Raw genomic sequence first — 14709 nt, 5'->3', positions numbered from 1 at the left:
TCCCCCTCTCTCCTTTGCATCAGTTAGTATTTTAAACTTTATTCGGGGCTTTTTGCCCTGCCAGACAAATTTAACTCAATCTTCATTTGAATAATCCTGCCCAGTAGAGCAAAAGGGGAAGGAGCAACCCATCCTAGGATTCCCTCCTCCACTGCAGGAAAATCTTCTAAGAAAAGTAGAAAAATAAGAGGCCTTGCAAAAAGCAAGGCAAAGCGAAAATGAAACCTAGAGCTAGAAACTTCATGAACTGAAAAGTGTGGTTTTTCAAAATGATTTTCAATCTTTGCTATGAAAGAGTGTTTTAGTCTCAGGCAGCCTACAAGGAGTTGTCAGAATCTATGGTGGAAATGACATGGTTGCAAATGTAAAAGGCTGCTGCTTTAAAGCATGGGAACAGCCCAACAACCTCACAGTAGAAATATGCTGCAGAAATTAGGTGTACTATTGTAGAACACACCATGATGATAGAGTATGTATTCAATCTAAGCACAGAATTGTAGAGTTGGAAGGGACCACATCTAGCCCAACACTGTGCAATGCAGGAATCTTTTTGCTCAACGTGGGGCTCAAACTCACAGCCCTGAGATTCAAAGTCTCATGCTCTACTGACTGAGCTAACCTGTTGAGTGATAAACTCAACCTGCAGAATATTTTTTTAATTGCCACCAGCTTTTTTTTGTCCTTTTCTCAATAAGCTTTCATCCATAAGACTATTTTATATAAAACACAAAGCCTATTCAGATACTACCCATGATAAATCCATCTAAAAGTTTAATTCCCTGTTGAAAAAATTTCCACAATAAAAGCAATTTTAAAATCCTGACTTTATTCCAGAGTACTTAAAATGTCATTATAACAATTAAAAGAACTACATATAAGTAAAAGGCTCATTTTCAAAGGAAAAGCCCACTTTCTAGTGATTGTATCTATGATTTTCACTGCCTTTTGTGTACCTTTTGATGCACGTAACTAGACCAGCCTTCCCTAACCTCGTGTCTGGGGCTGATGGAGGCATCAGGTTGGGGAAAGCTAACTAGAGTATTGGTGGGACATAAAACAATTAACAAGTTTTAACACTGATTTTCAAGGTATTTAAAATATTTTACATAGAAACAGCACAAAGTTAATCACTCGTTTTTTGTGATAGTGATTTTCTTTTAGATTTTTCCTTTTCCTTGTTCATTTCTTCTTCTTCCTCCTTCTTCCTTTCCACATAAGATTTAATAATGTCATTCAGTTGCTGCTCACATTGGCTAACATGCTGTAATCCATTTTTTCTTCCTGTGGTGAAACAGTATAATTATATATTAAAGCAATCTTAGTTTTTAATATTTAGCCACTAAACAGAGTGGCCTAATACAAGAATCTACAAAGCATCTACACACCCAAGAGAGGTTTGGATTTGGGCTTCTTGTACAACAGCCTGCCATGCCTGTTAAAGCTGAAAGCTAATGTTTTAGCTGGTGCCAAAAAGTCAACTAAGGACTATATTTACTTGTAAGTATTTTTAAATCAGTGTGACTTTGTAATGTAAACATGATTAGAATCAACCTAACAGTTACAATAGTTACACATACACACCAATTTTTTCATCAGTAATAAATGAACTTTATTGACACACAAAGAAGGTTATGTTTTATTGCACTAGATTCTCTGGGAACAATATAGCAATAGCTGGCTATATTTTAAAAGTAGGCTGCTTTACCTGCACAGTGCTGAATGATACATCTCCATAGTTTGTTCTTGCTTAGACAGTTTTGATTTCCCACTATTAATAAATGTCGCTTCCCTCTTGTCAATGCCACGTTCACTCTCTTTTCTGAATCAATGAAGCCAACTTGTTTTGTCCTTACACAGGATAATATAATGATTTCTTTCTCTGCTCCCTGGAAGGCATCAACAGTGGACACTTGGACTGCTTTAATTTGGGAAGCAACTGAATGTACAGCATTAAGCAAGTTACAAATCTGTAGACAAAAACAGATCCAGAAAATTACATTTATTGTTTTCCAAATTAAATAAAATTAAAATAAAATTTTATTAATAACTTGATACAATTAAGTTTTGAACTTGCTCACAACAAACAGACATGCAAAATGTAAATATTAATTAAGGTTCCTTCTGAACCTTAATTATCACCCTACTGAAGTATAACCATTTCTATGCTTATTGAGAAATTGTAATCTGTCTGTAAAAAGAAGGGTAATTTTTAATTAACCTTTAGCTAGTTTTGAATGTAATGATGCTTAGCAAAGTTAGAAGGTCTCAATAAGAAAGCAAGGAAAAAGCTTGTTGGAAAACAGAAAATTAAAACAGAAAACTAAAATTAATTTTTACATCAATACTGTACTGATAAACATTTTACTGAAATGTGTTTTGGTGTGCAACATATACCTTGCTCATTTGTGACTTATAGAGGGATATTACTCCAATCATGTTTCCTTCTATTCCACTGGCAATCAGAGACTGGATTAATTTGACAGTGAAAAACGATTCTGCCAAATTGTGGAAACTGTTGTCTTTTTCCACCTAGAGAAAAAGAAACAGACATATATTATGTAATGTAAGAAAGCCCATGAGATATCATCTGGCCCACTTGGGGGAACAAAGAAAAAAACTTAATTCATAATAATTTCGGTCTAATTATCATGTAGCCTTTGCGATAGTTTCCAATGCGATTGTCAGGGAACTGCCATCAGAGGCACGGGAGAAGGAGAGGGTCTCTGATTCTGCAGGGGAAGGTCCAAGCGCTAGAGGGAGACTCAGCCGGGAAGAAGGGGAAGAGAATGAGTGTAACACCAGGGATCCAGGAGAGCAATGGGACAGGGAGGTGCAGGGGCTCCAGGACTCTTCATTGGAAGTTAGCGAGGAGAGCCCAAGCACCCCACTGCCCACGCCCACCCTGCACAGGAGACTCCCGCGCAGTGAGAGGCGGAAACGATTGGGCGTCAAACAACTCTTATGTTGGCAACGCTTTAAGAAACGCCCACAGACAGATACTACAAGTGACTAAGGGCAGCCACACTAATATGGGCTGCGTAGTCCGGAGGGTTTAACCAGGCAATCCGATGCTCAAACGGAGCAGGATTACGCACGAGTAACTCCCAACCACTACAGCGATGCTGACAGACATGGGTTTGAAATGATGTGGAATGCTGTATACTTGTGTGAAGAAACTCCCACCCAACAGGCAAAGCCATTTCAACAGTGTCCGTTTCACCACATGAAATTAAGTCATTCCAGTGATATCGCTCTCTGCCCAGAATGGGAGCTACTTCAGAGATAAAGCTTCCTTCTCCCAACTGGAGATGATCACTGTGGAAAGTGGGGCTGGAAGTCAGCTGTGACCAGCTGATCAGTGGTGACTTCAGGATCAGCTACAATTAGGCACTCCCAGTCAGGAGTGCCTGAAGGTAGCCAATCCCTGCCCCAAAGAGGCCTTAAAACAGTGCCATTCGGCTGAACAATGCTGTTTTCAAGCTCTGCTGGGATCTTTCTTTGCCACAGAACTTGAGTACAAGCCATGCTGCAAAGGAAAAATGGTGATGTCAGATGATTGACAGGTGCATAAGCCACCTGTCAAAGTGGCCCACTTGGAAGGGTGGGGGGAGACATACCGATGGATCTGGCCTCCAAGGTCAAAAACGTTATTTACCCCTTTGCTAAATGGCCAAATAACTCATAGAAAAGCAGCCTTCAGCATTTCTAAATGATCTTTCAGTCATATGTAGATCATCACAAATGATGATCAAAGAAGTCCTGTGTTTGACTGCAATATTTGAGGCTTCCTTCCATGTAGTTTTGGGTAAAGGATTTAAGCCTCAAAAGAGTGTTGCGGCCTACATATTGAACAACATCCTGAATATGATTTTTAACCAAAGTGTACTTCTATCCCCAAACAGAAGGATAAGCATTCTAAAGCAGCATTGCATTATCCAAGTCTCAATTCAAGTAAAAAGATTTCAAGGTCAAAATATTGATTAGTTGGCTGCATAAGGGATTGGAAAAGCTATGGAAATTAAGCCCTGGGAAAGTGGAAGCTGGACTGTGCTTTAGTTGCATGTGCAAATAAAAGAACAAAGGGGATAGGCAGATGTTATGGGCAAATTTATAGTGGAGAAGTCTATTAATGGATATTAGTCACGATGGCTTTATGGAAGCTTTAGGTTCAGAGGCTCTGTGCCCCAAATGCCAGCTACTGAAAAGCAGAAACAGTGGGGGTTATTGTCCTCTTCTTCTATTGCTACATAAACACTGTATTGCACCTTCAAAAACAAGCAAGTTTCAAATCCAAAACTGATGCCTTGGTTTGTAACCAACTTGTCCCAAATAATCCAACACTGCTCTGGCAATAATAAAGCATGATATAATCTTAACAGTTTGAACATAAATATATCATGTACCTGCTCTAAGCCATTGACGTTATAGAAACAAAGTGTTGGTAACCAGTCAATCAGAGGGCTTCGATCTGCTTCAGAAATACCGTCCAGCAGGCTCCCCTCATAAAATAGGTCATTGGTGATAGCAGATATAGCAGGGTGACAACGATACTGCGTCCTAAGCAATATTGGCTCATGTCCCTATGAGGGAGGGGGGGGGGAAAGGAAGTTGTTGTCAGGCTGTACATACCAGTACTAAAAACTACCTATATTTTTAGGATCATGTTATATCTTTTGGTAGAAGAAGAAGAAGAAGAAGAAGAAGAGTTTGGATTTGATATCCCGCCTTTCACTCCCTTTTAAGGAGTCTCAAAGCGGCTAACATTCTCCTTTCCCTTCCTCCCCCACAACAAACACCCTGTGAGGTGAGTGGGGCTGAGAGACTTCACAGAAGTGTGACTGGCCCAAGGTCACCCAGCAGCTGCATGTGGAGGAGCAGAGACACGAACCCGGTTTCCCAGATTACGTGACTACCGCTCTTAACCACTACACCACATTGGCTCTGGTACATTGGTACACTGGTACATTTCAGAGAGCAAAATGAGTAAGAGTCATTGGGTCACAACTATAGCCAGTCGTTGTGAGTTTGAGCAAGAGAAATGCCAGCAGAAGGCAGTGCACAGAAGATGACTTTTCCACATAGACCTTCCTCCTGGCAGCTCCCAGAATGGGGTTGGACGTTGTGCATGGAACAGAGAGGGATGTCTTCAAAATTAAGTTAAGAAAGCAAAGTTCTATCACATAATAAGGTTAGCATCATAGGAGGAATATCTTTTTCAGGATAAATAGCAAGACATACCATCAAACAGAGTCGATCGAAGAGGGTTTGCTCCAAACCATTACTATGTGCACTTTCAGACCCTTGAATAGTGGGTGGCAGTTGCTTAGGATCTCCAACCAAAATCAGCTTTTCACACTCAAACCTATATAAAAAAGCCCACTTTTGACCATAACACATTATTTATTTTCTTTTTAAAATGTGTGTGCTGCCTTTTAGTCCTAGGTTTTAACATCAACTACACCATTGTGAAAAATGAAGTTCATTCCCTAGTGCCCTAAAACGAAATAATATAGTTAAGAATGCAGTCTGTGGCTGCAACTACAGGGAGTTAAGCTTTCATCTTCCTTGCAATCACAAGCCAACCTCTTTCTCCAAGTCCTGCCTTGGCCCTACTCTCTTTAGACATAGACGTGGGCTCTCCCTTGCACCACAGAGAACTATTAGGCTTCTTTCTGACCATAGCATGATTAGCGATAGCTCAACAATGAAAGAACCTCTGAAATACCTCCGAACACATGGGAAAATAATATCTGGGATACAGCAATGTCTGAGTTTCACCAGACACAGGAAGGTGAATAAAGGCATAATGGAAAGAGATAATTTTCCAAGAAATATAGACCTCTTTCTTTAACTGTGTACACGACCAAATTCAAGACCATGCTATATCAGCCACTCAGTCTTCTCAGTGGAGGGGTTACGTTAAGTAATTATGTTTGAACACTGAATGTGTAAGCTTATGTCTAAAGTCAATGGATAAAACAAACATCATTAGATGCATTGCTGGATGAGTGTTTAATGGTTCTTGTATTTGTTTAAAAACCAAATACAAATTAGTTGTAAAGAAAAATAGGCAAGTTCCAGCCAAATGTAAGCTCTCTTAAGCATCATTCTATGTATCATGAATTTCAATAGAACAGACTTAAATACATGCTTAGCCCTCTTATTAAAAATACCAGGGCTTAGGACTGCTAAAATTTGCCAGGACTGTGACTGGTTATTTGCCTTCATGATTTAAGTAACAGATCTTTTCAACCACTTTGCATATCCCACCTGGGACTGACTGCCCTCTCCCAGCCCCACTATCCTGGGTCTCTTTTCCATGTGTGACAAAAGTATCTGAACAAACAAATATTCAAAATGGCAACATTCCTAATTTTCAATGCATACACTTAAAACAACTTACTGGAATTCAGAAAACTGGTGAAGAAGAGACCTACATACTTTATTCCAGTTACATCATTTGATATTTTTAGTGCAGACGGCAGTCATTGCTGCATAAAACCTTACACACTGCTGCATAGAACATTTAGTCAATCTATTTTGACTAAATCATTTTCTCAAGATCATAAGCTTTTTAATACATACAAGAATAAGATAAGAAATTCAACCCTCAGTAATATTAAAAGAGGCAATACCTTGCAATAGGAAGAAGCGATGCAGGTTCTGTCATCTGACTGCACTCATCCAGAATTACTATAGGGAATTTAAGATTTTTCATGCAAGAGAATGGGCAGGCAGCACAGGTAGCTCCCACTACCCTTACCTATGTTATGGGGGGGGGGGGGGACAAAAAGAAAAAGTTCCGTGTGTATCTTTCATATAGCCATATGCTGTGGGTTCTAATGCTTAAAACAAGTTACTCATGCATCTCAAAAGTGATTGAGACAGTGGCAAGGGGAAGGGAATCAAGGCTCAGTGGTAGAGTGGTCATGGCACTATGGTTTCATAGAATCATACAACCATGATTTTATTCCACCATCGTTGCACAACATTAGTACAGAACGTACTTATTTTATGTTAATTTTATTTCACCTGTTGCAGGAGAGCTTTGTTGGTTCCCAGCTTATGGAGTTCAATGGTCTTTCTTACAAAGATCTTTTCTGCTAGGGTTAAATCATCCTTCATCAGAGCATGCAATTCTTTCAGTTGTTCACTTTCAGATCCTGAGCCAGCATGCAAGCTTTAAACATATTGTTCAATTGTAGATAATAATATTGAATGAAAACAATGTAGTCATAGTAAAGAAACATATGTAAAAGACACCCTTCTGTTTTCCATGTAGTTTGGTGATTAAATCTAGAAATAACAGTAACAAAACATGCCATGTGCATATCCTGTACTTTGCTTTATTTGGCAAATGATACAAAAAGTAAGGGACCAAATGTTTCAATGCGCCCTCATGTTTACAAAAAACAAAAACTAAAAAACACCTCCTTTGCACCCAAAATTTAGAAAGTCAGGGATTGGCTATGCCAGAAATTTTTTTTTGTATTTGCAGGGACTCTTTTATATGAAGGACCATTCAAATATTCTGTAATAATAACAATCCAGCAACATCTTTTTTATTTAAATATGTATACATTTCCCTGTCAATGGCTGCTTTCAGAATGACTTATAAAAACTGAAACAATCGATGTAATTAAAACAAAAAATCAAGATGACAAAACAGCAGTACAGCACAGCAAGATGTAAAACTGGCAGATGATTAAAACACAGGATAAAAAAGAAGGCCCTTTGGGGAAAATTTAAAAAAACCCTATCAGTCTGGTACAAAGACAAAGGAGAAAGACATCAGATGAACTACTCTGAGTTGAGAATTCCAAAGATGGGGTGTCATTACCAAAAATATATTCTCTTTCATCACTACCTGCCTTACTTCAGAGAGCTGCTTGGGAGCACATGGAGAAGAAGCTCTGATGATCAATGCAGTGTATGTGTGGGAATGTATGGAGTAAGTACTACTCCCATTTTAAATGTCAGGAAGATATAAGTCTGGTTCAGATTCCTGATGGTACCACATGGCCACCGGTAAGAGGGCACAGGGCTACATGGAAGTGTTGATTGACTAAACCTGCAGCTCTGTGTGAAGCCGATAACTTAATCGATATGATTTTGTATACTCGTGGTGCCTTGGAAAGATCACACAAATTGTGGCCACTGCTTGTATAGGTTCCACGAGGCAGAACTGGTCATACAACTGGGGTCTCTACGCAAACCCTGCTTGGCTACAAGCCAACTAGTAGAAAACACAATTCAACAGGGGTCCCGTGAAGAGGGCAAACCTAGCCTCATTCAGATTACGGTTGGAGCCATATGCATACTTATTTACCAACATCTCCAAGGAACTGAGTGGGACTTACTATCAACAACACACAATATACTGGCCTGGAAATGTCTTGCCTATGGCTAAGTGGCAGACCAACTACAGCGCCCAAGTTCTAAATGAGTAACTTACTTCGCTTCCATTGTTTCTCACACACACGCAAAATTACAGCTGGGGAATTTGACTTAATTATTTCAAGTTTTCAGTGTGTGTGGTATTTCATTCACTTTCAAATGATATATGTCACACAAAATGTTCTACTAAATAGCAACAAACAGGCTGAAGATTTTAGGCATGTTACCTGTGAGGAAGAATTGGCTTAGCAATTTTTCTAATACTTCCCACTCTAATAAATTCTTCAAATCCAAGATCTAGGAGGCTGTGGGGGAAGGAAAAAGACACAAACTAACATTTATTATAATGAATTCTAGCACCTTTATTTTAATTTCATCTTTCCACATTCTTTATTCTTTATTCTTTACCCACCAGTTTTAAAACAGGAAATGTTCATATGCAAACTTGGAGAATGCCAATGCTTTCGGAGAAAGTCTCTACCAATGGTAGCACTTCTGGTGAGGAGCCAAATGACTGCTTCAGGGACAAAGACAGACTAACCTGAAGCACAAGGAGGAGCCAGTAGAAGGACTCCCATTAGTGCAACAGGGCTTCTCCCCCCACCCTGTACACCCCCCAAAATCTGCATGTAGCTTTAAAAAAATACAAGGCAATATGGCCACACCATTCATACAGTGAAAAGTGGTATTCTTTTCATAACTCTACAAAAGGTTGCTTTCGAAAGTTAGTTTGGAAGTGCCTTCTATACAACATCTCTAACAAGGAACGTGGAAGACACATTGTGCTACTTTGAAGGATCCAGGGAAGGTGGCAGAGTTTATGAGTTAACAATGCAAACAAGTTATTGAAGCAGCAAGAGAAAAACAAAACATGTCCTATGCAGAACAGTATGTACTTACCAAAGCAGTACCCTGTCCACAGCAACATTTGTGGAAGAAGAGATCAGTACTTTCCATGGCACCGACTTTTTGCCATCAGTTCCTTCGCCAGTTTCAAAGATCTGTACTAAGAATAAGATAACAATGGCCAGCAAATAACTTTTTCCAGATCCAAACACACCTGTATGTAGAGAAATCAGAGATTCAGCCCAAGTAAATGCAAAATAACATATAAAATATTCTTAACCACATATGCATAGATGTAACTAACTAAACAAAAAGAGTAATGGGTACCACAGTTGAAAGTTCACTAACAAAATCATCTGAGTGTGCTGTGATAGTGGCAAGTTGAGACAAAACTCTCTCCTAAGTTTTGTTATAACTTGCATATCACCTTTAGACGTGTGTGGAAGGAGATTATTAAAAATAATAAAAACAGCAAGTAGAGCATCCTTAACTTAAGGAGCATGGAATGTTTTTCTGCCATGGGGCCACCACTGATTCTGGAGTGCCCAAATTTATGCAGTAGTTTAGCTATGGCGCTACAGTCTAAATCCCCACCGAGGACTGGCAGGACTTAACAGGGCGATGGGGCCACCACTGTCCTTGCAGTCCTTCTGCTCACACTGGGTGGAAGGGTGGGGTAGGAGAAGCGTTGGGCCACACTGGAGCCAATGCAATGGAGCCATCAGATCCAAATTGGGTCCAATATCATCAAGCAGTAACAGTAGACCCCAGGCCAGCTCAAGCCCTCCTCCTCTCCATAGCACCCTCTTTCAGGACTTTCCATGGGCTGCTGAACATGGGCTCTTGCTGGAGGCACACTTGACCACTTGTTTGGTGGTGCAATGAGGAGTTGCCGGCAAAGTGAGGGTAGTCCAATAAATGTTTGAAATAAAGACAAAACTGTAGAAACAAGCTATTTAAGTTCGCATAAAACAATTTACCGTGTATGATCGTTATTGGAAGGGCTTGCCGTTTCCCAGTTTCTGTATCAATTCCTTGCAATGTCATCATGGCACCTATCTGAATCAGTGCCGTAGCCTGATCTTTATTCAGATGAAATGTCTGAATCATATTGTTTGCCAGATTTATAATAGTTTCTGGACTCAGGGCTCCCGTAGTTATTGTATTTGTGTTTAAGGCAGGTGGTTTAAATTTTCGCTTGTTGATTCGGCTACCAGAAGCTTTAAAAGACCTAAAAAGTACAATACTGGGTACATTTAGAGGCAAATTGTCATATAATTAAATCACACCTGTGTTAATTAAAAGATTTAAATCAGGAGAGAGTGAAAAGGCAATATTCAACATTAGTTATACTCTGAGTAGATGCACTGAAACCAATAGATTTAAGTTATTTCAATGTGTCTAACTTTGAATATCACCAAGCTATTTAGTTTTAAATGAAATTTATTTACATCACTAAATGTATGATGTCTGCATCCATTTTTAAAATAAATTACTATCTTTATGACTGCATTCACACATTTCAAGTTGTTTTACTTTTTATCTAAATAGTTTGCCACCTTTTCAGTCCCCCCCACCTCAATTCAATACTTTTTTGAGGGGGTTTGCACACATACACACACATGAGCAGTGGAAATTGTGCTCCTCTTAAAAGTCATTCTTAACAAAAACAATATCATCATCATTTATTTTGTCTGATTTTAAATATACGGAATCTTGCAGCTATGACAATTCACCTACAGGTGCTTAAAGAAATTTTACTAAAACAAATACATTTCACTTTGGTTTTTGGAAATTTTCTTAGTTTTCAGAAAATTGTCAGAACACAGTGAGTGCAAATATATGCTGTTAATAGTATTTGCACAGTCTTATCTTGTATATTTCCAAAGAGATATTAGTTTGCAGTGTTCATTCTATGCAGCATAAAAAATTATCCTTTCCTACCTATTTCAAAAGATGGTACAATCTACAGTTTATAAAACTGAACTGAAATATATAGTAAAACTACCTACTTTGTTAGCAGATGCTCCATTATTGGTAAAGTGCCTGAACTGATGTTTTCCTCTATATTTCTCAAAGTTGTAAGCTCAGTGCTAGCATTGCAAACTAGCAAAGCATGAACAATCACTGAAGAAGAAGAAATGTTACAAGGAAGAAGAGTAACTACAGAAAATTAACACTTGCATGACTGTTTGCCCCTCCCCCCAAAAAGTAAATAGCAGACGTAGGGGAACTAATCTGGATTAAGGGCCCTGGCTGGAGAAAGGGAATGGGGATTCAACCCTTTGACCACCACTGTGATCTCAATATAAATTCAACTCCCTGTACCTACTATTGTACTAGAAAAAGCTCCCATTCACACCAATGTAAGCTATTCTATTTCGATAAGGTAATTATTCGATAAGAAGAAGAAGAAGAAGAAGAAGAAGAAGAAGAAGAAGAAGAAGAAGAAGAAGAAGAGTTTGGATTTGATATCCCGCCTTTCACTCCCCTTCAGGAGTCTCAAAGCGGCTAACAATCTCCTTTCCCTTCCTCCCCCACAACAAACACTTTGTGAGGTGAGTGGGGCTGAGAGACTTCAGAGAAGTGTGACTGGCCCAAGGTCACCCAGCAGCTACATGTGGAGGAGCGGAGACGCGAACCCGGTTCACAAGATTACGAGACTACCGCTCTTAACCACTACACCACACTGGCTCTCTCTATAAGGTAATCATAGTATGTAAACTCCAAATAGAGTATGCTTTTTTACTGTATTTTAAAACAAGGCTGTAAATTGTTTCATGCCATTTCTGTTGCAAGACTTAAATAATTTTTTCCTTTTTCCTTTTTCGAATGTACCTCAGAAGTCAAATGGCTTCCGCTGCGTTATTTTTCTTTTCTCCACTGAATTTGCTGACCACCCTTTGTACCTTGGTTTTCGAACATTTCAGAAGTTGAATGATCTTCGGGAACAGATTATGTTCAAAAACCTAGGTACCACTGTACTTAGTTCCCCTGTTTCTTATATCTGTCACTATGTATGCTGTCCACACACTTTCAGCCATGTCTGTGATCCCTCAAGAAAAGTAATCAGTTGTGTTTCTACCCAATTCATTCTTACCCTATCTCCACCCCTACTTTCCTCCTCTCCCCAAGCTACCAGATATCTCACTTTAGGATTAGTTAAATAAATGAAAACATTACTCAACTTTCAAGGGCCAAATATATGAATACCATTTAATAAGCTTTTCAAATTAACATTATTTCACTTGTAGCATCACATCTCTATGGTGATTAAAAAATTGTTCTGGGCATTTCCTTCACGCCTATTAGATCTTTCATCTTGCCATCTCTTGGGCTTTTTTCCCTTTTGCATACCAAAAGTTTGAGAAATTGATAATTCAGTTTCATAGCATATTAAGAGTTGGCTGTATTTTGAATTTGAATCATCTGTACTAAGATGTTGATTTAAAAAACAAACTTACTATTTGAGCGCCAGTTTGAGGGACTGTAACCTTTGAGAGGTACCAACTCCAATTCATTGCTAGAGGATGGTCCGAAGAAAACACTGCTTGCAATGAAAGTATCCAAGGGTTCAAAGGTCAGAGTCTTGGAAACAACCCAAAGATCATCTGTAAACACAGTAAATGAGTTTTATCAGTTGCATCAAATCACCAGCTTCTGAATGGACAAAATCAAATCTGGACTAAGTCTTTCGGAGAGAATAAGTTATGTCCCATCTTATTTTTTACTTCCTAGTTCTGTTTGTTCCAGAGGAGTCTTGTGTGCTTCGCCTTCTTTAAATAAACAGTGTCAGGTAAATTTTGGCTGCAATCCTATGCATCCTATTGAACTAATGGGGGTTACTTCTGAATAGAAACATAGATTGTTCAGTATATATATTTTCATATTAAGTATTAGTGTATTCTCAAGATTTCTATTTAAGGTTGTAGAGCTTTTCCCCAAGGTTTGTTTTAATTTTTGTTGTGTGTGGCACTTTAATCTTGCACTAATGGGAGTGGGGAGTTATGACAACTGCCTACACAGGTTAATTTATAAAATGAAATTGAATTGATATGTAGATTATCCACTTGTAGCAATAACCCACTTTTTAACCAATTAAGGCATAAACAAAAGGACAATTCCAGGATACCAGGATTAATTCTAACAAAGTGACAGCCTTATCAATTATTTGATATATCTAGAATAGCGGTCCCTCCCCAACCCCCGCAAAAAAAAAAGGCTGCAACTGAAGATGTGCTATGCTAACCGTGGATTGAAGCTACAAAATCTATTAGTAACCAAAGTATCGAGGAGCTACAAGTAGTCTTCACATATCTCACTTTTCTGACACAGTCAGTAGTAAGTGTTCTCATGTATTCTCTTACATCTTATACTAAGATTAATTAGTATTTCTTTCATCACAGGTGCTGTGTCATGAAATTGATATGGTATTCCTTTGAAAGCTGCATCCATTTGCGTGAGAATCATGAGTCTTTTAAAAAAGGAAACAACGCTGTTCAAACTTAATTAGCAAGACATATTACCATTTAATCTTGTTTGGTCACTAGAACTAGAGAGAGGACTACTCAGGCACCACTTTCCTAAATGAGTTCATTTCACTAGACAGAAGCAACATATAGCATAAAGGTCAGGGTGCAATGCCTTTGAACAGAAAACTATGTATGAGCTATATAAATCAGGCCACACTGGAAATGGAAATCCTTTCCTCTATGCAAGTCAATACCCTGAAAATGGATATATGTACACATATACACACATATGCAGTATTTCCAAAGACAAATCTTAATGTGAATATACTTCAAAATAACTGAGGCTCCTATGTGTGATATCAATGGTTTTAGTTACGTTTTGCTCCGTTACAGTAAGATGACAAGAGTCCACCCACCTTTGCTGTATGCAGATGAGTGCTCCTTTTGGTTCAGCTTAAGATATAATTTGCTCTTAGAATCGCAATCAAGGTTCGCATTTGCAATATTGAATTTCTTCAGTTTACCAAATTGTTTCCTTTGAACTTCAAAGGCTTTCCTATTAAAAAAAAGAGAAATATACTGAATAAGACCTTATGATTTCTGTGCTGCCTTTAGATTTGACACAAATACTCAAGGTGATTTACCAGAAGACTGCAACAGAGTAAAAAAAACAACTGAATTATGTGAACAACCACATATACCACATGCAATATTGATCAAATAACTATTAAACTCTTCATTAATATTAAGAAATGTTGATTTAAAAGCATCCAAACAGTTTCATACAGTTGTTTCAGGGAAGAATTTCTTGAACACCATGATGCATAACAAATATTAAAGCTGAGGTAAAGTAGCTGATCACCGAAGAATTGATGCTTTTGAATTATGGTGCTGGAGGAGACTCTTGAGAATCCCAAGGACTGCAAGAAGATCAAACCTAGCCATTCTTAAGGAAATCAGCCCTGAGTGCTCACTGGAAGGACAGATCCTGAAG

At 38.6% G+C, this 14709-nt stretch overlaps 1 protein-coding gene across 5 annotated transcripts in view; it reads right to left on the bottom strand.

Moving 5' to 3' along the window:
• Positions 1-806: 806 nt before the first annotated feature.
• ZGRF1 (zinc finger GRF-type containing 1) overlaps positions 807-14709 on the bottom strand; it is a 31120-nt gene continuing 17217 nt past the window's right edge. For all 5 annotated transcript variants that reach the window (XM_081208043.1, XM_081208042.1, XM_081208044.1 and 2 more), the window contains 13 exons: positions 14132-14271; positions 12708-12854; positions 11256-11370; positions 10224-10474; positions 9298-9457; positions 8625-8702; positions 7033-7180; positions 6636-6763; positions 5239-5362; positions 4404-4580; positions 2395-2529; positions 1706-1967; positions 807-1281 (listed from right to left, as the gene is read on the bottom strand). In XM_081208043.1, the coding sequence (XP_081064169.1) occupies positions 1124-1281; positions 1706-1967; positions 2395-2529; positions 4404-4580; positions 5239-5362; positions 6636-6763; positions 7033-7180; positions 8625-8702; positions 9298-9457; positions 10224-10474; positions 11256-11370; positions 12708-12854; positions 14132-14271 (2023 nt within the window). In that variant the 3' untranslated portion in view covers positions 807-1123. The remainder of the gene's footprint in view (positions 1282-1705; positions 1968-2394; positions 2530-4403; positions 4581-5238; positions 5363-6635; positions 6764-7032; positions 7181-8624; positions 8703-9297; positions 9458-10223; positions 10475-11255; positions 11371-12707; positions 12855-14131; positions 14272-14709) is intronic.

Source organism: Podarcis bocagei, assembly GCF_964188305.1.
Source record: "Podarcis bocagei genome assembly, chromosome: 9".
NCBI classification, from domain to species: domain Eukaryota; kingdom Metazoa; phylum Chordata; class Lepidosauria; order Squamata; family Lacertidae; genus Podarcis; species Podarcis bocagei.
The sequence above is the reverse complement of the archived record's forward strand: the minus strand, read 5'-3'. Positions and strand labels throughout refer to the sequence as shown.